The sequence below is a fragment of the Rhincodon typus genome, chromosome 15, assembly GCF_021869965.1.
Source record: "Rhincodon typus isolate 14 chromosome 15, sRhiTyp1.1, whole genome shotgun sequence".
NCBI classification, from domain to species: Eukaryota; Metazoa; Chordata; class Chondrichthyes; order Orectolobiformes; family Rhincodontidae; genus Rhincodon; species Rhincodon typus.
Genome location: NC_063346.1, coordinates 26106727 through 26128835, shown reverse-complemented (window position 1 = coordinate 26128835; position 22109 = coordinate 26106727). Strand labels below are relative to the sequence as shown.

The following is a 22109-nucleotide window of genomic DNA, read 5'->3' as shown; positions in this document are numbered from 1 at the left end:
GACAGCGGTCACAGAGCTGGAGCGAGCAGGACGGACAGCGGTCACAGGGCTGCAGTGAGCAGGACGGACAGCCATCAAAGAGCTGGAGCAAGCAGATGGCCAGCGGTCAGCAGACTGTTGAAGTGGTAGGCGGGCCGGTATGGTGCAGCCAGGGGACTGGGACCCGGTGTAGTCAGCCTGTCACACATCTTGAATCAGGCAGTGCGGGGAGAGCAAGACCACTTGTGGAAAGCCCTCAGCGTGGACAGACTAAAGGCTATACATGACTATAGCATTTATCTTTTAACTTTATTACTTTATCTTTCTAATTTATCCTATGAAGGTCTGGATTGTAGAACTTTTTGCTTTTCTCTTTATTTCTCTATTTTTATACCTATCTATTTTAGTACCTGTAATAACTGCACAGAGGCTGGTGTCCCATCACCAACTCACCCTTTATTTACTTGTGCAAAGTTCACTGGCTGTGGGCAGCCAGCTCAGAGTCGGTCACCTGAACTGAGGAGATTCTCATCTCCTGGTTGTATTTTTGTCTTTCTTTTTTGGCTGTGGCCAGCCAGCTCAGAGTCAGTCCTCAATTGAGGATATTCTAATCTCCTGGTTATATTAGTCAGCCAGAGCTTTCCATGCTGCAGTGAGGCTGGTTATTAGACTTCTCATGTCAGCCATGAAAATTCACTGTATGTTTGTTGTTTTAGAGAAACCTCATCTCCAGAGCTCTTGTGCAATTTCGCAGCCTGACAGCTGTGAAACTACACTGTAACTGCTTCATAAAAGCCAGTCTCTGAGCCTTATGCAATTCTTCAGATTCTGACCTTGCCACGGGGTCACTCTCCCGAAAATCTCTCTCCTCCCTCCCTTTTAAGGTATCTTTATTTTTATAAAACAATGCAACAACTTGTAAAACAAAACAGCAATTACTGCCTCAAGGAAGTGAGTAAATCCAGCTGAGCGTTGAAAAAACCTCAAAACCAAGAGCAGTTCTCGCAGCCACGATCCTCTCCCTTCCACCATTTTGTTTTGAAAAGAATAAATAACATGCAATCACAGTGACTTTATTACTGCCATAGATATGTTAATAAGCACCTCTTGCAGTGGCAAACAAGATGTGACGCCAGTAAGATTGGCAATTCCTACATGACAACATTGTCCTATGATAATGCTGTCACTTTAAAAAGGTTATTTTGTCCTGGGCATTTTTTTGAAGAGAGGCTGTGAAGGCAGGGATATCGAAGTGGCTAAGGAAGCCGGCCTAAGTCAATAGGTTAAGAGGCCTTTAGTTTTTTTTAAAGCAGTTGTAACAATGGAAGAGGAGTGGCCAGTTCTCCCAGATCAGGCTTTCTAGTTTTTTTTAAGCTGTAGCAAGATGAAGCTGTTTGGGTCCCAAAAAGGGTTGCAAGCTTCAGTAAATGATTCCTAACTGTGACTTTCACTGAAATCTCTCTTGATGTTGTTCCCTTCTGGATTGGGAAACTGCATGTAAGAATGTGTGTCTGAATTTAACTTTTTGCCAAGAGATGTGTTTATGGGATGTTTCTATATTGGAACAGTTAATTAGTAATAGGTACGGTATCTATTATTTGGTTAAGTTTTCCACTAGTAAGTTATTCTAAATTCCTCTTTCTTATGTTTGTATTTTAACTCTAGTGCTTAAATAAATTTAGTTTTGCTTAATGTTGAGTGGTTTGACCAGTTGCATCACATCTGGAGCACCCACTTCATATCTACCTTTAAAAATAACAAAAAGTTACAGTCTAGGCTACCTTCTTAAAATATTTTGAGGGACTTTGGTCTGGTTCATAATACGCCATATAACCTCAATGCAAGTACCCAGTACAGGGATGTTAAGACACCACATGTACACCTTTACATAAACCTAAACACATGGCGCATATTTTTAGTTTGAAATAAGCAGAGACACATTTGGTTTCCTACTTACCCATCGCTCTCAGTATTATACACTACAGCTGCACGATTTGCTGGTTCTATTCCTATCTCTTGTTGCACATTTTCCAAATTACGCTCAAATGTATCCACACTTCCAATATTAAACCATACATAGCTCTAAGTGGGTAAAAGTTAGAATACCAAATTAGTAATCTATCTAGTATGCTGTATTCATGTATTTAGTTCATATCATAAGTAACCAATTTGGTAAATTTAATAAAATTTTTCTGGGGCAACATTAAACGTCCAACTTTAAATTAAGAATTTAATTCTAAATTCTAATTAAATTTGCACAAATTGTTTGAATAAATAGATTATCCTCCATAGGGGTAATGAAAGGAAGTAAGTATGACTAGTGGAGTGCCACAGGGATCACTGCTGGGGCCACAACTATTTACAATACATATTAATGACTTGGACAACAGAAGTGAATGTACCATAGGCAAGTTTGAGAAAACACAAAAATAGATGGGGAGGCAAGCGGTGAGGAGTTTACAAAGGGATATAGTCAGGTTGAGTGGGTAAATGCTTGGCACAGGGAATATAATGGGGGTCAATATGAAGTTACGTACTTTGGCACGAGGAATAAAGGAGCCGAATATTCTTTAAATACGAGAGGGATTTGAGAGTCCTCATGCATAAATCACAAAAAGCTAGCAAACTGGTCCAACATATAATAGGAAAGGCAAATGGAATGTTGGCCTTTACTTCAAAGGGAACGAAGTATAAAAATAGGGAAGTCTTGCCACCACACCTAGAATTCTATGAACAGCTTCGGTCCCCTAATCTATGGAAATATATAATGACATTGGAGGCAGTCCAAAATAGGTTCACTAAATTGATCCCAGTTATGCAGGGATTTCCTTATGAGGCAACACTGAGCAGGTTGGGCTTGTACTCATTGGAGTTTAGAATGTTGTGATGTTACGGAAACATATTTCATTCTTAGGAGGCTTTAGAGGGTACGTGTGGAGAGGTTGTTTTGCCTTGGAGAGATTTAGAATCAGAGGACGTAATATTAGACCAACAGGTCACCTAGTTAGGACAGAGATGAGGAGGATGTGTTTCTCTCACAGTATTATGAATCTGTGTAATTCTTTACTACAGAGGGCTGTAGAGACTGGGTAATTAAGTGTATTCCAGACTGTGACAGATTTTTAAGGGAAGGGAATCAAAGGTTATGGGGAAAAAGCAAGAAGGAAAAAGCAGGAAAATAGAGTTGAGGATCATCAGATCAGCCATGACCTTACTAAATGGCAGAGCAGACGCCTACTTCTGCACCTATATCTGATGATCTTATAAAAATGTATATGACAATATGTGACAATACAGCAATTTTTTCTATAAGTAAAACTCAATACATTACTTGCATATCCAAATATACTCAAGCTTCAATAATGTTTATTCTAGAAAAGTTCAACAGTTAAACACATATATGGAATTTTGGGATACAAATGGAGTTAATGCTTTCATATTGTCCTTTGACCTTAGCCTAAGTTCACATGCATTGTTTTAATTAAATCTGATCAAACATCATCAATATGGTTCCCAAAGGACAGTACTCAGCTGCCAATAACGGAGTGCAAACTGCTTATCTTGGAAGCTACAAAAATGAGGGAAAAAAACTTTTTCAACCTTGCTTTAAGGCACACAATTGGCAGATGCTCTAGCAGAGATGCAAGACATTGGTACTCAAACTAATCCTTGCAGCAGTATTCTATACTAAGACTGACAAAGAAATCAACCCAGCAAATAAAGAAGCAATTTAAAAGCTCAGCATATTTCGCCTGTCTGCTTGTTTGGAGCAGCAAATGGTAGGTTTTAGGGTAAGGGGTGTGTCAAAAGGAGGAAGTCATTAGTTGATCTCTTGGGAACTCGGAATGCAAATATCGTTGCAGTAGTGGTGGATTTTGAAAAAATTGTCTATTGTTTGAAAATATATACATTTCACTTAATGAGGTTCAAAAACATTACAAGTCCAAATGAAACTTCATCCATTGCATTCTTCTAAAGAACTGCAAAATGTTTCTGCTATTTATAAATACATTCTATAGCAATCGCTGCAAGAATGAGACTTGAACTCAGATTATTACAACCTCAGTTGACTGTTCACAAGGATTGCTGCTGAGCATATTAAACGTTAGATATAAGTGCCCTCTACTGGTTAGTCTCATTACTAAAGTTAAATAAAAAGTACAAAATTCTCAATAGTCAAGCTATATTTGTTGAAGACAGAAGGGGGGGCAATGGCCTAGTGGTATTATTGCTGGACTGTTAATCCAGAGACCCAGATAATTTCTGGGGACCCGGATTCGAATCCTGCCATGGCAGATGGTGAAATCTGAATTCAATAAAATATTTGGAATTAAGAATCTAATGATGACAATGAACCCATTGCCGATTATCGGAAAAACCCATCTGATTCACTAATGTTCTTTAGGGAAGGAAACTGCCATCCTTACCTGGTCTGGCCTACATGAGACTCCAAACCCACAGCAATGTGGTTAACTCTGTACTGCCCTCTGGGCAATTAGGGATGGGCAATAAATGCTGCCTGGTTAGTGATGTCCTCATCCCATGAATGAATAAAGGAATTAATATTTCATGTTTATGATTCTGGCAAAGATTCATGCATCAAAAATGAATATATAGATTAACTTCTACTTACAACATCAGTCGTAGTCCCTGGAGTGAAAATTACCCGCACAAACTGCTTATTGACAACCTCTAGGCGATCTACCTGAAATGACAAATAAATAGTGAAAAGATACCTATGCCAGGAACAGTGAAGGATGCATTTCATCAATAGCTATGAAAAGATGATACTATAACACTCCAGAGAACTGTTTATAATTTTGTAAGCTCTCTTTGTATAATCAGTATACAATAATGTGTAGCTTTCAAATTAAAATGCAAATCCCCAAGTTCCTATGAATCGTCAGAAACAAAGCTGAACAAATATCCTCATCTTCAACAAAGAAATATCTTCAAAACTGATATTGTTTTGCTGAACCACAATGGCAGTAATAACTTTTTCCCTACAGTCTGTCCTGGAAAAAACTGTAAAGTAGATGTTTAGATAAATGGAACTCATGCTGACATGGTTTAGTTAGCTACTGAGTTTTAAGGATAAGCAATAAATGCAGACATTGCATATGATGAGGATATCCAAACAACAAATGAAAACAAAAGCAGAGATTATTTTAACGTAACACCCAGTTGCATTATTAATACTCTCCATCACATAAAACATATCAAATATTCAACTTCCCACATACAATTCATGAAAGAAATGAATAGGTCAGTTACAAGATAAACAGTATTGGGCATGTAATAAATGGTATTAACTACAAAATGTAGTATTTTTGATTTTTTTAATAGACTGAAAGGGATAAATGAATATAGTAAATTCAATGGCAGCGTTTGTAATGACAACTTTTCGGACCACTGCTCCGTCATCAGATCAAGTGACTTCACCTGACGAAGGAACAGCATGGTAAAAGCTTGTGATTTCACATAAACCTGTTGGGACTATAACCTGGTGTTGCGTGACTTCAGACTTTGTCCACCCCAGTCCAACACCAGCACCTCCACATCATAGCATTTGTAATGACAATAATCTGCAAAATCAGCAAATATGCAAAAATAAGCTACTATCCATGCATTATATTTCACTTCATGCGATGTAGTCACTGTCTTGGGTTTTGCAAAACTGAAGCAACAACTGATTTGAATTTAATATGGGTGGTGTGAGAAGGAAAGGCTCCATTAAAAGTAATGGATATCAAACAAAATATTTAGAAGGAATTGACAAACACCTTTGAGACACATTCATTTACTCCTTATTTAGGTAATGTTAACCTGTGAGATTTGTAAAATGTGTACTTCTTTTCTGCATTGATCCAGTGCACATGCCATGACCTAGTTCCACTTTGGAAAAACACAATTAAAAACTTTAATTTCATTTATTTTGCGCAGTGGGCTAATTATCTAAGCATTCCACATTTCAATGGAGGTCTTCAGCAAGCCCAATGAAGTGTGTATTGTATAGATAAGTGATGCACAGAACAGGAGTTCATTTCCACTTATAACAAGATGCCTAAGGAAAACTTACTTAAAGGAACAGAAATAAATAAGTTTTTTATTTATTTTAATTATACATTTTGTCATTTTGGGCCAACAATGATTATACAAAAGTATTTTTCAGCTAATCTTTGGTGCATCTTTATTTCAATACATATAATGTTCTGAATGTAATTTTTTAAGCAAACATTTCATCTAATTATCCTTCTTTTCTGAACCAGATCAAAGAAGGAATAATTATCTAAGCACAACAGCAGAACCATTTCCAAAACCATTAAAAAACTTATTGTACAGAAACACTTTTCAGAATTCTGCAAAACAAGATACTTCTTAAAGATAATGGAGTCTGTTAAGCATCACCCATAATTTAAAACTTATTTCACTGAAAATGTAATATTGCATCCAGTTGGAATATACTCAGAATACTCGACCTTTATAACACATCAGTTTCACCTAATGCCAAGTTTACTTAGAAAGCATCCTAGTCATAATATTTTCAAGTGCCACTTGATATGAGAAGGCATGCCAGAGAGATATGAGCATAACAGGACAAGTCTGGCTGTGTGTACCTTGTTACCCGCCAAAACCAAAAGGTTCATGATTTGATTTATAATGGTACACAGGAAGGGAGGATAATGGGTCAGATAATTCTTTCAGAGAGAATACAGGTGAAATAAATTGAATAGCCTCATTCTGTACTCTAAAAATGTCACTGCTTTCTGCTGGCCTGGCACACCTACCTGTCAATGACTGCACTGAGATGGCTCCGCGTCAGCTGCTTGCAGATCTGTTCCACCTGCTGCAAGGACGCTGGCACCCAACCTGCACCATAGGGACAGCACCATCAGTAGCAGGTACGATTACCAGTACAGTCAAATCTTTTGTTTCCACGGTCCAGTCTAGCACGCAGATTATCAGCAGTATCAGCAATTGGCTGCCTGCAGAAGTGTGGAACAAGTGACTGATGCTCCATTAGGATAAAGTGCTATTCCACTTCCTCTACAACTGACTAGCACCAGGGATTGATATAACTGAAAAGTCACTACATTTTAAAAGGTATTGACAGTTGGTGGGGCAAGACCTTACTTTAGCAACTCTACAAGGTGTGCCTCTTTCTTCTGCATCTAACCACCATATTGTAGTGCTGTGTTCTGAGGAGTGCACCTGAGAGTCATAAACAAGATAGCTCTCCTCAGACTTACTTCACCTCCATTTTGCCACTAATCAAACAAAAGCTTTGGATGTTACACTGTTCCATGACTTTGCTAAAGACTCAATTTCCTTCCAAACCTGCAAGCTCTAGAACATAGAATGACAACTGCAGCAAATGCATGGGAGCACTACCATTTGCAAACAACACATCTGCCAGTGAAAAAATATTTCTTTTTGTCTCCATAAATGTTTTGTCTCTCACATTTGCTAATATTTAGACTTTTATTTTTTAACCACTGATGTCAGCCCTGAGAAAGACTTTGAAAATTCAGCTTTCATTAAAGCTATACTGATTTCTTTCTGCACATATACGGCTACATTCATTTTAAATTTTCCAAAGTGAGCCAAAACCTGACTTCTATAAAGGTCCCATCAAGTTCAACTTAAGCAATTTGGCAGAGACAAAGTGCATCACAACTCTAGGTGGAGTCTCATGAATCAACGTGAGCCATATCATCATAGTCATAGAGCTTTACAGCATGGAAACAGATCCTTTGGTCCAACTCGCCCATGCTGACCACATATCCTAAATTAGTCTAGCCCCATTTGCCAGCATTTGGCCCATATCCCTCTAAGCCTTTCTTATTCAAAAACCCATCCAGATGCCTTTTAAATGTTGTAATTATACAAGCCTCCACCACCTCCTTTGGCAGCTCATTTCAAATATGCACTACCCTCTGCATGAAAAAGTTGTCCCTTATGTCCCTTTTAAATCTTGCCCCTCTCACCTTAAACCTATGCCCTCTAGTTTTGGACTCCCCTACCCTGGGGAAAAGAACTTGACTATTCACCTTATCCATGCCCTTCATGATTTTATAAATCCTCTATAAGATCACCTCTTCAGCCTCCGAAGCTCCAGAGAAAATAGCCCCAGCCTATTCAGCCTCTTCCTATAGCTCAAAACATCCAAACCTGGCAACATTTTTGTAAATGCTTTCTGAATCCTTTCAAGTTTAACAACATCCTTCCTATAGCAAGGAGACCACAGCTGAATGCAGTGCTCTAAAAGTGGCCTAACCAACGTCCTGTATAGCCACAACATGAACTCCCAACTCCTCTACTCAATGCACTGGCCAATAAAGGCAAGCTTGCCTAATTTCTGCTTTCTGGTACTAAGCAGGAGCAGGAATCATGTGAAGTGAGATCATCCAACTTGTCAGAAAAAGAGGACTGAATTTAGGGATTTCATCCCCAGTACAGGTGAATGCCTTATCTCATAGTTAATGATTGGCTCTCATGGTATATCAAAGCTATACACAATTTTTGTCGCATTCACACAGAGGGTGGTTTGTATGTGGAATGAACTGCCAGATGAACAGGTAGATACAGGTACAGTTACAACATTTAAAAGACATTTGGATAAGTAAGTAAATAGGTAAGGTTTGGAGGGATATGAGCCAAATGCAGGCAAGTGGGACTAATTTAGTTTGGGAAAGTTGGTTGGCATGGACATGTTGGACCAAAGGGTCTGTTTCCATATTGTATGACTTTATGCTTCATCCAAAGGGATGCACATTTTAAAATGACTTACCACACCACGTGCTAGATAATAATTTACAAAATCTTTCCAAGTGATCTCCCTGCCAGGATTTCGGTAATAAAAATACATGAATCCAGAGAAAAGTCCAGCTATTCCCACAACCAAATATCGAAATTCTTTATCATCCCATGGAAAGTCTCCCTAGAATTAATAAAAAGAACACAGAAGATATCACATAAAAGTGTTTGCATCAACTACTAACTCTCTGCAAATTATTAGGTATGGAAATGACTGACAATCAAATCACAAATTTTTTTTTAAGTGGGAAGCTTTACAGTTGTGAAATTATTAAAGCTAGTAGTTGGAAAAAAGATTAAAATCCAAATATTGAAATCCTGGTTAAATATTGGGTTACATTGAAACCTACATATTTATTCAATTAATGAAGTTATAATATTGTGTGTAATTGTTGCTCAAAGAATCACTTGAGAGCCAACTGTCATGTGTTAGCAATATAATAAATTTGTCATGTTTATTAGAAGAATCTATTTTCAGAATTATCCTGGAACTATTCATGTATTCAAAACGCTAGAAATTCAGATTCAAAGTTAAAAGTAACATTTGAGTTATGTTCACAGTAGAACTACAAGACTGTTAATTTAAACAATTCTTTAATTTAGAAATAGTAAACAAGAATGAATCCTTCAACAGTAACTTAATATAATATAAATGTATAGATCTGGTTTAGTAGATTTTATCTCTATACTTTTGGTATTTGTTTCAATTACAGAATACTGGATAGGATTTGTTTTTACATGATCACAAATTTTACTTAAACGTAAAGTGTCAGCTCTCCTAATTAACTGCGCCTAGTCACCAGCAAGAGGTGAATGAACTTTACTAAAAACAAACCTTCTGTAACCGGTTCCACCAAGCAGATTCCTCTTTCTTCCCACTTTTCTTACCACTGCCTCTTGGTCCACCTCCTGTACCTCCTCCAGACTCCTTTGGCTTTGCTGAAGACAAAGGCACCACAATATTGAGAGATGTTTTGATCTTTTATTCAGAAGCATTTATTTCTATTTTTATTAATGGGATAGGCATTGCTAGCACCCACAATTTATTGCCCATCCCAAACTGTCCATCAGAAGGTAACTTTCTTGAAACACTTCAGTCCACGTGGCAAAGGTTCTCCTATGGTTCTGTTGGTTAGGGAGTGTCAGAATACTGATGTAGTGATGACGAAAGAACAGTAATATACTCCCAAGTCAGAATGATGAATGACAAGGTGGTACTTGCAGGCAGAGATGTCGCCAGATGCCTGCTTTTTTCCTTCTAGATGGTAGAGGTTATAGTTACCCAAACAAAACTATCAAAATGACATACTACTATGGGTACAAGTTTTATCTAAACCAAGGGGTAGGACAGCTAATAGCTGGACAAACTAACACCAACCAATGTAATAATGGCATAATTAGGCATATTATATTTTTAAATTAGTAATCCAGAGGACATGGGTTCACGGTAGCTAAAAACAAATCCGAAAATTAAAAAATCTGGTATCAGCAAAAGTGACTGCAAAGCTCTGCAACTGCCATAAAAAACCTCATTGGTTTGGTAGCGTCATTTAGCAACGGAAACTTATTGCTTTAACCTAGCCTGACACATAGACAATGCCGGTTTTCAACAATGTGGTTGACACTAAACTGTCCTAAGTAGCTTAACAATCCACTTAGGTTCCTTCTTGGGGTATCTAAGATGGGCAACAAGTACCAGTATTGCCAGCCAGAACCACATCACAAAAATGAAACTTAAAAGTTATGCACTTAAAATAATTTGATTATTACAAATATCGATTATGGAACAGTACAGGTGTTAAGAGATCGAATACAGGCAGGTGATTTATTCAATCAGCAAGTTCAATTTCAGGGGCTAAACCCAAGAGTGCTTTACCTTTAACGTCATTGGCTTTTGGTCCTGTTGCCGGTTTATTTTTGGGAAAATACTTCTCAAATCCTGAAGCAAGAAATAAGTAAATTAAAAAGCCACTTCTTCATTACCTCTGAAAATACCAATTAATGGAATAATTTCTATTAGTAACTTCAAATGCCTAGCAAGATGAAATAAAACAAATTACATGCTGGAGAAAAAGACCATGTAGGATTCAGAGCAGTGGAAAAGGTATTAATAGGGTATCACATGTTTCCAATATGGTCCGACGTTCTATAGTTCAATGTTAGCGCCATTGCTACATTTGACACTGCACACCTACTCCACAGGAGAGCAAACTGATAAGTTTCTTTGGATATCTGTAGAATCTTCAACTGTTAATATTCTAAGAAAGTTAATAAATTGATCTTTTGAAAATAATTGTGATGTTAAAACTGCATGACATAAAAAAAATCAACTAATGAACATTCAATACACTCAGATGCAATTTCTTTGTTTGCTGCTTTATCTAATGTCTTAACTAACATAGTAAACTTCATATGAATATATTGGGCGTTTGTAAGTTCATCAGATTCCCTTAGCAGATAGGGAAGGAAGCAGCAATCTGCCACAATTCTATTGTTGTCATTAATTTTAGAGGAAACATGACACATAGCACATTAGATTCAACTGTAAAGTTGCTAAATTTGCTCTGAATTAAAGAAACTAAGTGCAGGGATTTAAAAAGATGTTGTAAATCATCAGTTTGGCTATGGTATAAATAAGAATGGATTCTTTTACATTTACCTGTTGGCTCTTTCGAAGTGTGCAATCTAAAAGTCAATGCATTTTCCTGATGTCCTGAACTTCTGTCAGTCCTGATATACTGGGGTTAAAGACAAAAAACAATAAACTCAGGACTGGGATCCCTCAGCATGAACATCAAAATACGGTAGTTTTCTAACAGAGTTATTTAGTATCATAGAATCCCTGTAGAATAGAAGCAGGCCATTCGGCCCATTCAGTCTACACTGACCCTCCCAGAGAATCCCACCCAGACCCACCCCGTCCCTGTAACCCTGCATTTCCCATGGCTAGCCACTTAGCCTGCACATCCATGGACACTATGAGCAATTTAGCACAGCCAATTCACCTAACCTGCACATCTTTGGACTGTGGGAGGGAAACAGAGAACCAGGAGGAAACCCACACAGACGCAAGGAGAATGTGCAAATTCCAAACAGACAGATGCCCAAGGCTGGAAATGAACCAAGTCCCTGGCACTGTAAGACAACTGTGCTAACCACTGTGCTGCCCAGAACATTACTTGAGAATCTGGATTAATAAAAATCCATTGATAATAAATTTCAAAACCTATTAAGACTTTAAACACTTCATTCCAGTATAACTAGTAGCAAACAGGCAAGTTTAAAATTATCTGTTGAAATTTTTATTATCATCCCCTAAGTGCCCTCCATTCGTAATACTCAGGAATCTATCTCCATTTCTTTAATCCTGTACTGATCAAACTGTTGACCACCCAGTTTCCTTCCCTGGTTCCCACATTAGCTGATATTGTGAAAGGCACCCTCTCCAAAGACACTGTCCCCTACCCTTCAAATGAGTCCCTTCCATAAAACAACAATTCTGTCCTGGCAATCTACTACGATATAAAGTTCTTTAATAATTTGTCAATGCCCACTTTTCCAAAACTCTTATTTCTGATCCCCTACAACCAGACTTCCACCTCGACCACACCGTAAACTGTCTCTCCTTATTTTTGGCCTTTCTACAGACTTTAACATGATTGACACCCCAGTGTCCACCTAGTGAACTCACTCAGTTTCACTACCCATTCAGTGGGTGTTCTCCTTGTTAGAAAGACTAGGACTACAGAGCACTGTAATTTAAAAAGAAGAGGTCACCAATTTATGATAGAGATATGGAAACTTTTTTCTCTCAAAGGGTTATTGTTCTGTGCAACACAGAGCAGTGGAGGCAGGCACAATTCAATATTTTAAAGACTGAATTACATGGATTCTTGACAAGGGAGGCAAAGGGTAAAGGGAATAGAGGGGAAATTGAAGTTGAGGCCAAAAATTAGAGCAGTCACGATCTTAGCAAATGGAAGAGTAGGCTTGAGATGCCAAATAGTCTACTCAAATTCCTAATTCATATGCTCATTTATGTGCAAAATCACATGCAATTGGTTCATCTTTATGTTCCAAAAATCATTGCCTCTGCACTCTCCAAATTAATTACCCTTGCCTCTTCCTATCACACATCTGTGTTGTCCCTGAATAACTTCATCTGCAAATAGGTCAAGCACCACATGTGGCTTATGATACAGACTTCAGCACACTTCTCTTGATTCCTCCACTGCTTCTGATTTGTCATGCTGCTTTGTTTGAGGTTCAGTAATCCAACTAGATTCTGGAAGTCTAAAGCCACGGTATTTAGGCACCATCACAAACTTTTATCTTGCCACTGTCTGAGGCAACATTAGACTGCTCAGACCTTTGTCATTTTATTTGATGTTGAGCTGAGCCTTCAAATCTCTAAACTCTCCATCACTAGGATCACTGCTTCTTGATCTGCCACAGTACCCTAACGTACCTCCTTCATCATCAATGCCTTTATTAATTGTAGGCAGTTCCACTGGTCTCTGGTTCAGACTTTCATCTTTTCTCATTGGTAAACTTGGAATTCATCCAAAACCCTATTAACTCTTGCCAAGTCCTATCCACTTTTCAGGGCTGGAGTAGGCCATTTGGCCCCTGAAGTCGTCTTAGTGGATTGCAGCCCAGCAAAACCTTGACTTTAAAACAATCTTTCTTGACTGCAAATCCCACCATGGTCCTATTCCTGTAATTTTCTCCATTCCAGAAACTTCTGATATATCTGTACTTTATTCCTCTAACACTGACCTGTTGCTCAGCCCAGATTTTAATTCTCTGTCATTGGTAACCATGATACTAGCTACCACAACCCCAACTTCTGGGATTTCCTTCCTAAATCTCTTCACTTTTCTTTCTTTCTTTCTCCCTTAAAACCTACCTTTGACCAAAGTTTAGGTTCATGGATTCATTGAGTGCAGAAAAGGCCCTTTGACCCATCAAGCTGCCCCAACTTAACTACTACCAACAACATCCTAATCCCAATTTCCTGCACTTGTCATATATCCTTGAATGTTATGATATTTGAAGTGCTCATCCAAATATTATTTTAAAGGTTGTAAGGTTTCCAGCCTCCACTACCCTCCCAGGCAGTGCATTCCAGTTTCCCACCACCCACTGAGTAAAAAAAGGTTTTCACAAATCCCCTCTGAATCTCTTGCCCCTTACCCTAAAACTATGCCCTCTCATGATTGACCCTTCAACTAAGGGGAGCAGCTGCTCTCTATTCACTCCGAGATAGTAGGAACTGCTGATCCTGGAGTCTGAGATAACAAGGTGCGGAGCTGGATGAACACAGCAGTTTGCACATTCTCCCTATGTCTGCGTGGGTTGCTCCGGGTGCTCTGGTTTTCTCCCACTGTCCAAAGATGTGCAAGTTATGTGGATTGGCCAGACTAAGTTGTCCATAGTGTCCAGGGATGTGTGGATTAGGTGGATTAGCATGAGAAATGCGAGCTTACAGGGATAGGGTAGGAGGCTGGGTCTGGAAGAGACCGGCTCTTCAGAGAGTCGGTGTGGACCTGTTGGGCTGAATGGACTGTTTCCCCACTGTAGGGATTCTATGAACTCAAAAAGCTTTCTACCACAACCCTTTGTGTCTTATTACTAAGTCAGTTTCTGACCCAACTCGCTAAGTTTCCCTCAATTTCATGTACCTTCTCAATCAGTCTCTACGTAGGACCACGTCAAAAGCTTTATTAAAATCCATATAAACTACATCAACTGAACTGCCCTCATCCACACGCTCAATCACATTTTCAAAAAAATTGTAACAAATTTGTTAAGCATGACCTTCCTCTGACGAAGCCATTCTGGCGATCCCTAATTAACCCACGCCTTTCCTAGTGGGTACTAATTCACTCCTTCAAAATTTTCTCTAATAGCTTCCTTATCACTGACATGAGACTCACTGGTCTGTAATTTCTTGGTTCATCTCTACCACCTTTCTTAAAACATGGAACCACATTAGCCATCCTCCAGTCCTCAGGCACTCTCCCCATGGCCAGAGAGGAATTTAAAAATTTGTATTACAGCCCCTTCAATTTCCTGCCTCGCCTCCCACAGCAGCCTGGGATACAATTCATTTGGGTCAGGGGGATTTGTCTGTTTTTTAAGCCAGACAGAGCCTCCAATTTCTCCCTATTTCTTATGTCAAACTGTGCAAATTCCTCACAGTCCCTTTTCTTGAATTCCATACCTACGTAAATGGGGAGGCAATGGTCTAGTGGTATTATCACTGCACTGTCAATCCAGAGACCCAGATAATGTTCTGGGTACCCGTGTTTGAATCCTGCCATGGCAGAAGGGGGAAATTTGAATTCACTAAATATCTGGAATTAAGAATCTAATGATGATCATAAATCCATTGCCAATTGTCGGGAAAAACCCATCTGGTTCACCTAATGTCCCTAAGGGAAGGAAACTGCCATCCTTACCTGGTCTGGCCTACATGTGACTCCAGACCCACAGCACTGTGGTATGGGCAATAAATGCTGCCTAGCCAGTGATGCCCTCATCCCATGAATGAATAAAGAAAACAAAAGTTCTCCTTTTCCAGAATGAAGATGAAAGAGAAGTATTCATTCAATATGCTTTCAATATCCTGCAGCTTCACATACAGGTTGCCCCTTTGGACTCTAATAGGCCCTACTCTTTCCCTGGTTAACCTCTTCCCTTTAATGTATTTATAAAATGTCTTAGGATTATCCCCAAACTGTTTGCAAGTCCTTTTCCATGCCTCCTTTTTGCTCTGCTAATTGCTTTCTTAAATTCCCTCCTGCACTTCCTGTATTCCTTTAGGGCCACACTGAATTGCTCCCTTTGGACTTGTTAAAAGCTCAACTCTTCTTCCTTATCCAGTTCTAAATTCTCCTAGACATTCACGGTTCTCTTAACTTATTGCTCCTACATTTCCCTCTAAATGGTACATGTTGGACCTGTATTCTCCCCAGCTCCTTTTTGAATGGTCCCATTGCTCCACTGTACACTTACCCACAAGGAGCTGTTCCCAGTCTACTGTGGCCAGATCCTGCTTTATTTTAATAAAAATTTGCCTTCTCCCAATCCAAAGCAGTCTTTTGCAGGCCATCATTTTCCTTGTCCAGAACAAATGTGAACCGTACCATGTTGTGGTTGCTATCACTAAAATCATAGAATACCTACAGCGTGTAAGCAGGCTATTCGGCCCATTGAGCCTGCACTGTCCCTCCAAAGAGAATCCCATCCAGACCCACACCCCGATCCCCATTACCCTGCATTCACCATAGCTAACCCACCTAGCCTATATATCCCTGGACATTCTGGGGCAATTTGGCATTGCCAATCCACCTAACCTGCACATCTTTGGAATGTGGGTAAAAGCAGAACACCTGGAGGAAACCCACACAGACACGGGGAGAATGTGCAGGCTCCACACAGTCAGACACCAAGGGTGGAATCTAACCTGGGTCCCTGGAGCGGTGAGGTAGCAGTGCTAACCCAAATATTCCTTAACTGCTACATCAAAGACTTGTCCAGCTTCTTTCTCCAGAACCAGTTCCAAGCACTGTGCTGTTCCTTGTTGGGCATTCTATGTATTGATACAAAAATCTCCCCCCGGATACATTTCAAGAAATCCACCCCCTCTAAACCCTTAACACTATGACTACCCAATTTATGTTGGGAAAATTGAAATCCCCCAGTATAACTACCCAATAATTACTCTTACACACCTCTGAATCTGCCATTACATCTCCCTATCAAGGTGATCAACTACCCGGTATTTGAACTGTATTTTTCTGACCATGTTCAACCAAATTTCTACCCGGACCCTACGGTAAACTATCGCTCCGCCCTGTTTTTTTTGGATTTCAACATGATTGACACACCTTACAACGCCTCCCCTCTGATGCAACTGTGCTCACCCAGTTGCACTATCCATCCAATGGATGTTCCCCTTGTTGGCAAGGCCAGGACTACGGGGCACTTTGTCCCTTTAAGGGCGCCTTTTGACCTGTATTTCTAAGACAGGGATACTCAGCCCGAGAGTCTCAGTTAAAGAGTTTTAGGGGAATCAAGTCTGTGAGTCACCAACATGTGGCACATTAACCATCCGCATTAGCTCAAACATAAAATTCTTTAATATCTGATTTTCTGCGTTTTTTAAAATCAACCCAAACCTCCTCAAATTGATCAGCAGCAACCCCCACCCACCCGGTCCCAAGGTCGTTGTGCGCCTTATTTTACTTTTTTATGTAAAAGTTGGGTCACACCCTGCTCCCTTGTTATATAACAGTTTAAGTGATTCGTTTGAAGCGCCTTTGGGACACACATTGAGCCAGTGACAGACTCCGAAAGCACACACCGCCAGGTCATCCCCATCTCACCCGGCAGCAGGAGGGACGTGGGCCCGGCCACAGAACCCGGGCCCGGCTCAACAGCCGCCGGCAGCCGCTCAGCTGCAGCCTGAGAGCGAGCGCCATGGCCTGGGCCCCGCTCACAGCTTTAAAAATACTGTCCACGGACGTGAAGAGGCAGGCTGTCCTTTATCTTCCCTTCTGTAAGGTTTGAAATCTCTTAAACGTCGAAAGTCACAAATGACAACAGCATCATCGAGCAGGATTTTCCCCTCCCCCTTAACCTGTAATTCATTCGGTCCGGGTGGAACAACGTGCTCCTACCACTGTGTTCCGACTCATTACAATCATAGCTCAGTTCCTGGACTGTCAGCTCTGAAGGAGCTGGGTATAATGAGTTAGTGGAAGTTGCAGATTGAGAAAAGTGGCTGAGAAAAGTGGCTAACAAAGCAAACAGTATCCTAGGCTTTATTATAAAGGGCCCCAGAGAACAAGAGCAAGGAGCTTGTGTTAAATTCGTGTAAAACAGTAGGTTGGCATCAACTGCAGTATTTGCTCCAGTGAAAGAGTGCAGGATTGATTCACAAGAATGAATTCCTCATCACTGGAAACATTTTAAAAAAGATAGTTTGGAGAAAAGGTTTGATGGGGGTATTGAAAATCAACTGGGGTCTGTATAGAAGAGATTAGTTTTTCCCAATCTGTCAGTAATACTGCACTGAAAAAGGACAAACTAGAAAGATGGCCCACCCTTTACCTATGATTTATTTGTCAGATACCTAATATTATAGAAAAAAAACACCAAGTTCCTTTGAAGTGATTTGATATCTAATTAGTCTATTAAGTTTATTTCAGTGTAGTTATAAAGGATGCTGGGACAGCTTTAGTAATGATCTGTCCAAATAACTCAAAGGGAAAAATGCTAATCCTCTATACAAGTAAGTCACATTCAATATTACAATTTAACCTAACTTATGGTGAAATGGTGAATTGGTGATTGTAAAAGACTATTACATTGCCTCCATCTTAAAGTTAAAAAATAATTGATAACTAACGTTCTACCACTTTCAGTTCTTAAATGTAGGTACAAATTTTAAGTTTTTGTAAAAGAGTATTTGACTCTGCACAGTATCTCAACGTCAAATATTTAAATAAAAAGCTTCTTCCCATTCACAAGTCTGTTTCTAAATCTGTTTTTGATACTGGAGTTTGGGTGAATTTTCCAAAGCACCCGAATGTAAGACAGGGTTTAGATGCGGATATCTTTCCATCACCAAAACCACCTATTTCCACCACAAGCTCACCTTCCTCACCAGTCATCTTACCTATTGTGAAAGCCCTCATCCAATTTTGTTACTTACAGACTCAGGAGAGATGATGGCCTGTTGATATTACTGCTGAACTATTAATCCAGAATTTTAGGTAAAGTTCTGGCAATCTGGGCTCAGATCCCATCATGACAGATGGTAGAATTCGAATTCAAATGAAAACAAAATGTTATGAATCCAGATGACTATACAACTATTGCCAATTTTTAGGGAAGAAAAAAACCATCTGGTACACTAATGCCCTTTAGGGAAGGAAATGTGCCATCCTGGTGTGGCTTATATGTGACTCCAGACCCACATCAATATGGTTGATTCTTAACTGCCTTCTGTGTAATTAGGAATGGGCAGTAAATGTTGGCCTAGCCAGCAGCACCCATATTCCAGTGAATGAATTAGAAAAAAAAAACTTGACTCCCAACTGGCATTATATCTTACACCTGTAAACTGAAGCGCATCCAAAATTCTGCTACCTTTACACCAACTAAACCTAGTCAATTTAACCACCATTCCTGTGCACACTGACCTACACATTGAACACACTATAGCATGTTTTAAAATTCCTCTATAGCCTCACCTCTTATTCATGCAACCTGAACAAATATCCTGGCCTTTTGAGCAACCCCAATTTTGCAACATCATGAATGGCTATACTTTCAGTAACCCAGATCCCAAGCTCTGACAGTCTCTGCAGACCGCAAATCTCTTCCTTTAAATAGATGTTTAAATATTACCTTTTCTTTCACAAAATTCCGGTCAACTGTCTTAAAATTTCATTATAACTCAGGAGCAAATTTTATTTGTTAAGTCACTCCTGTTAAGTATCTTTGGATGTTTTACTATGTCAAAATAAAAAAAAAAAGAATCAAATCGTTGTATTATCTTTAGTCATTTAGACTTCATGTGCAACAATTATCTTCCTCAAGCCCTTCAAATGCCTGTCCCCCTCTCTCCTCTAAGGATGCTCCTTGATAACCATCTAACACACACACCCTTAAGTGTTCAATTATTTCCATAAATTTGTATGGCTTGCTAATAGATTACCGATTTCAGCAAGACTACTTCTCATTCCTCGAGCTGGACCTGGTAGGCTTATGCCCATTGGAGTTCAGAAGGACAAGTGATCCTACTGAAACACGAGATTCTGAGGGGACTTGTCAAGGTGGATGCTGAGCTGCAATTTCCCTGGTGGGACAGGTTAGAGCTGGCAAACAGTTTAAAGCTAGGAGTTTCCTAGTTAAGACTGAAATGAGAATTTTATTTTTCTCATGGCGGGATACAGTTAGTTGGGGCCAAAGTGAGATCTTATTGAATGGCAGATCAGGCTTAAAGATCTGAATGGCCACCTCCAAAATTTGTGCACGCCTTTGGCGATTGGTCAAGATGGCAATGTATGTGCAATTTATTGTAGTTCACGATAATGAAATCTAGATTCCTGCTTTTAATAACATTTTAACCAAAAAAAAAAATCACATCATAGCAAACACACCCAGGAGAATTTGGTACTATATCTATATATAAAACATGGATGATCAAGAGGAGTAAGTTATTTGGCAAATAGAGCCATTCCACCATTTAACATGATCATGGTAGATCCTCTACTTTAATGCCACATTCCTGCTCTCTCCTCTAATCATTTGGTTAAATACAAAGTTATGCTGTGATCAAACATTTTTCATTTGGACTTGGTAATAAAGAATGAAATTAAGTTTAATTAAGGTAATGAATATATTAATGAAATATACTGAATATTTATTATACACATTACAAGGTATTGTCAGTCGTGTAATTACAGCACCGTAGACAGATTTGAACAGGAACAGCACAAAACTGTTGACCTTAGTGGCCACTATACAACAATTTTATTATTCTTATGCAAGCTAAATTACATAATACTATTTGTTTAATCTCCACTAGTTTATATTCATGGATATAATTTTTAAAAATTCACTGATTTATTTGTTAAAGAGGAGAAAAATGGGGAGTCAAAATATATTTTAAGAGCTGAAATTTTAAATGTACCACTTAGAAATAAACTATTTATAATATTCTATGAAAAGTACTTTCATTTTATAGGTACACTACCAAGCATTTGGTTTTTGGTCAAATTTAAAAGTGGTCTCTCTATGCTTTATGTAGAAAACGATCCAAGTAATGGAAACATGCAGTAGGTTATTAGCTTTGTAAAAGAAAAAGACAAAGACAATGCTTTAATTAACTTACACTCAAATATATTAACTGAAGAATGAACGAGAATAAAAAAATATTCAAGATGCTAGAAATTGGAAATAAAAACAGAATCAATTAGCAAGTAAGGCAGCATCTTTGAAGAATGGAAAAAAAAAAGGTTAGAGCAAAATTTCATGTTTTTTGACCTCTCATCATACCTTGTTTCAGGTCTATGACTTTTCATTGCCCAAAGAAGGATTCATAGACCAAAAACAAAATCCTAATCTTTGAAATTTTACACAGATGTAGCCTGACCTGCAAGAATTTATGGCATTTTCTGTTTATTGTCAACTTCAAATATTAGGTTTTATTCACTTTCAAAGGCTGATCAACCTGTTAACACTTGCAAACTTTTTCTTTGTTTTTGACATTTTTCTAAAAAAGGATAAAACGGAAGAACTCTACAGAATCAGAAATCGATGCCCTTCATAATTATCACTGGATTGCTTTGATTCAATGGATATATTTTCAAATGGATAGCTCTACAGTAAAAGATGTAAACATAGTAACAAAAAAACAAAAAAAGCCACATACACGGCCCATGCACCCACAAAAGGCCACTCATTAGATTGGCTTCTATAAATGACAAACAATATTTGGATTTTAAAAAGACAAATGATATTTATACAAGTGCATAAAATGGTGAATATATAATTTCTTTAGGAGGATAACGGAATAGTAATGCTTAGGGAATTTAAACCTGTTCAAAAAGTGCATAACAATGGTTAGTGCTATAAAAACCTCCACAGCAGCCTGATACTTTATATTCTTTACACTGGTGGTACAACTTTAAAAGTATCGTACAATATTAAATTTTACCGCTAGGTCCATTGAGCAGAGGGTGATAAACCAGTAGGTTAAGTGAGGGGTCTAATCATATCAATTACTTCCATTTTCTTCCCTCCATTGGTGATTATCTTAAAACAAGAAAGTCATAATAGTAGGCCAGGAAAGGGATTACAAACCATAACAATTTCTTTATGCAGAGACAATATGTATTTCTATTTTCATTTTGATCTTGTTTATGCTGATACACAATTTAAGAGGATACCCGAACAGTAATATTTCAGGAGTTCAAACGTATTCAAAGAGTGCAATAACCATTTCTAAAAAGTGATGCTATATCCTTAGAGTACTATTAACTATTCAAAAGAAAGATTCAGACAGAGAGTTATTACATTAAGTGTATTTTCAATTCGGTCCATATCAGGTTGTCAAAATCAACATAGATGGTACGAATCATGGAATTGACTGCTAGCACACTTCAGATATACTGAAGGTAAATTATTTCTTTTATCCCTCTTTCCAATCAAATAACCAGGATCCTTAGTTTTTGCAAAAGAATACTGGTGAAAAAAAGCACAAAGGGATAAATTATTAGTGTGATCATCAAGGT

At 38.6% G+C, this 22109-nt stretch overlaps 1 protein-coding gene across 3 annotated transcripts in view; it reads right to left on the bottom strand.

Moving 5' to 3' along the window:
- Positions 1 to 17452, bottom strand: part of LOC109915772 (AFG3-like protein 2) — a 45261-nt gene extending 27809 nt beyond the window's left edge. For all 3 annotated transcript variants that reach the window (XR_007263742.1, XM_020515441.2, XM_048605646.1), the window contains exons 1-7: positions 17190 to 17452; positions 11456 to 11534; positions 10673 to 10735; positions 9632 to 9735; positions 8771 to 8920; positions 4613 to 4684; positions 1937 to 2061 (exon numbers count right to left, since the gene is read on the bottom strand). Coding sequence is in view for 2 of the 3 variants with exons in the window: in XM_020515441.2 (XP_020371030.1) it covers positions 1937 to 2061; positions 4613 to 4684; positions 8771 to 8920; positions 9632 to 9735; positions 10673 to 10735; positions 11456 to 11534; positions 17190 to 17285 (689 nt within the window). In the remaining variant the exon portion in view is untranslated. The remainder of the gene's footprint in view (positions 1 to 1936; positions 2062 to 4612; positions 4685 to 8770; positions 8921 to 9631; positions 9736 to 10672; positions 10736 to 11455; positions 11535 to 17189) is intronic.
- Positions 17453 to 22109: the final 4657 nt, after the last annotated feature.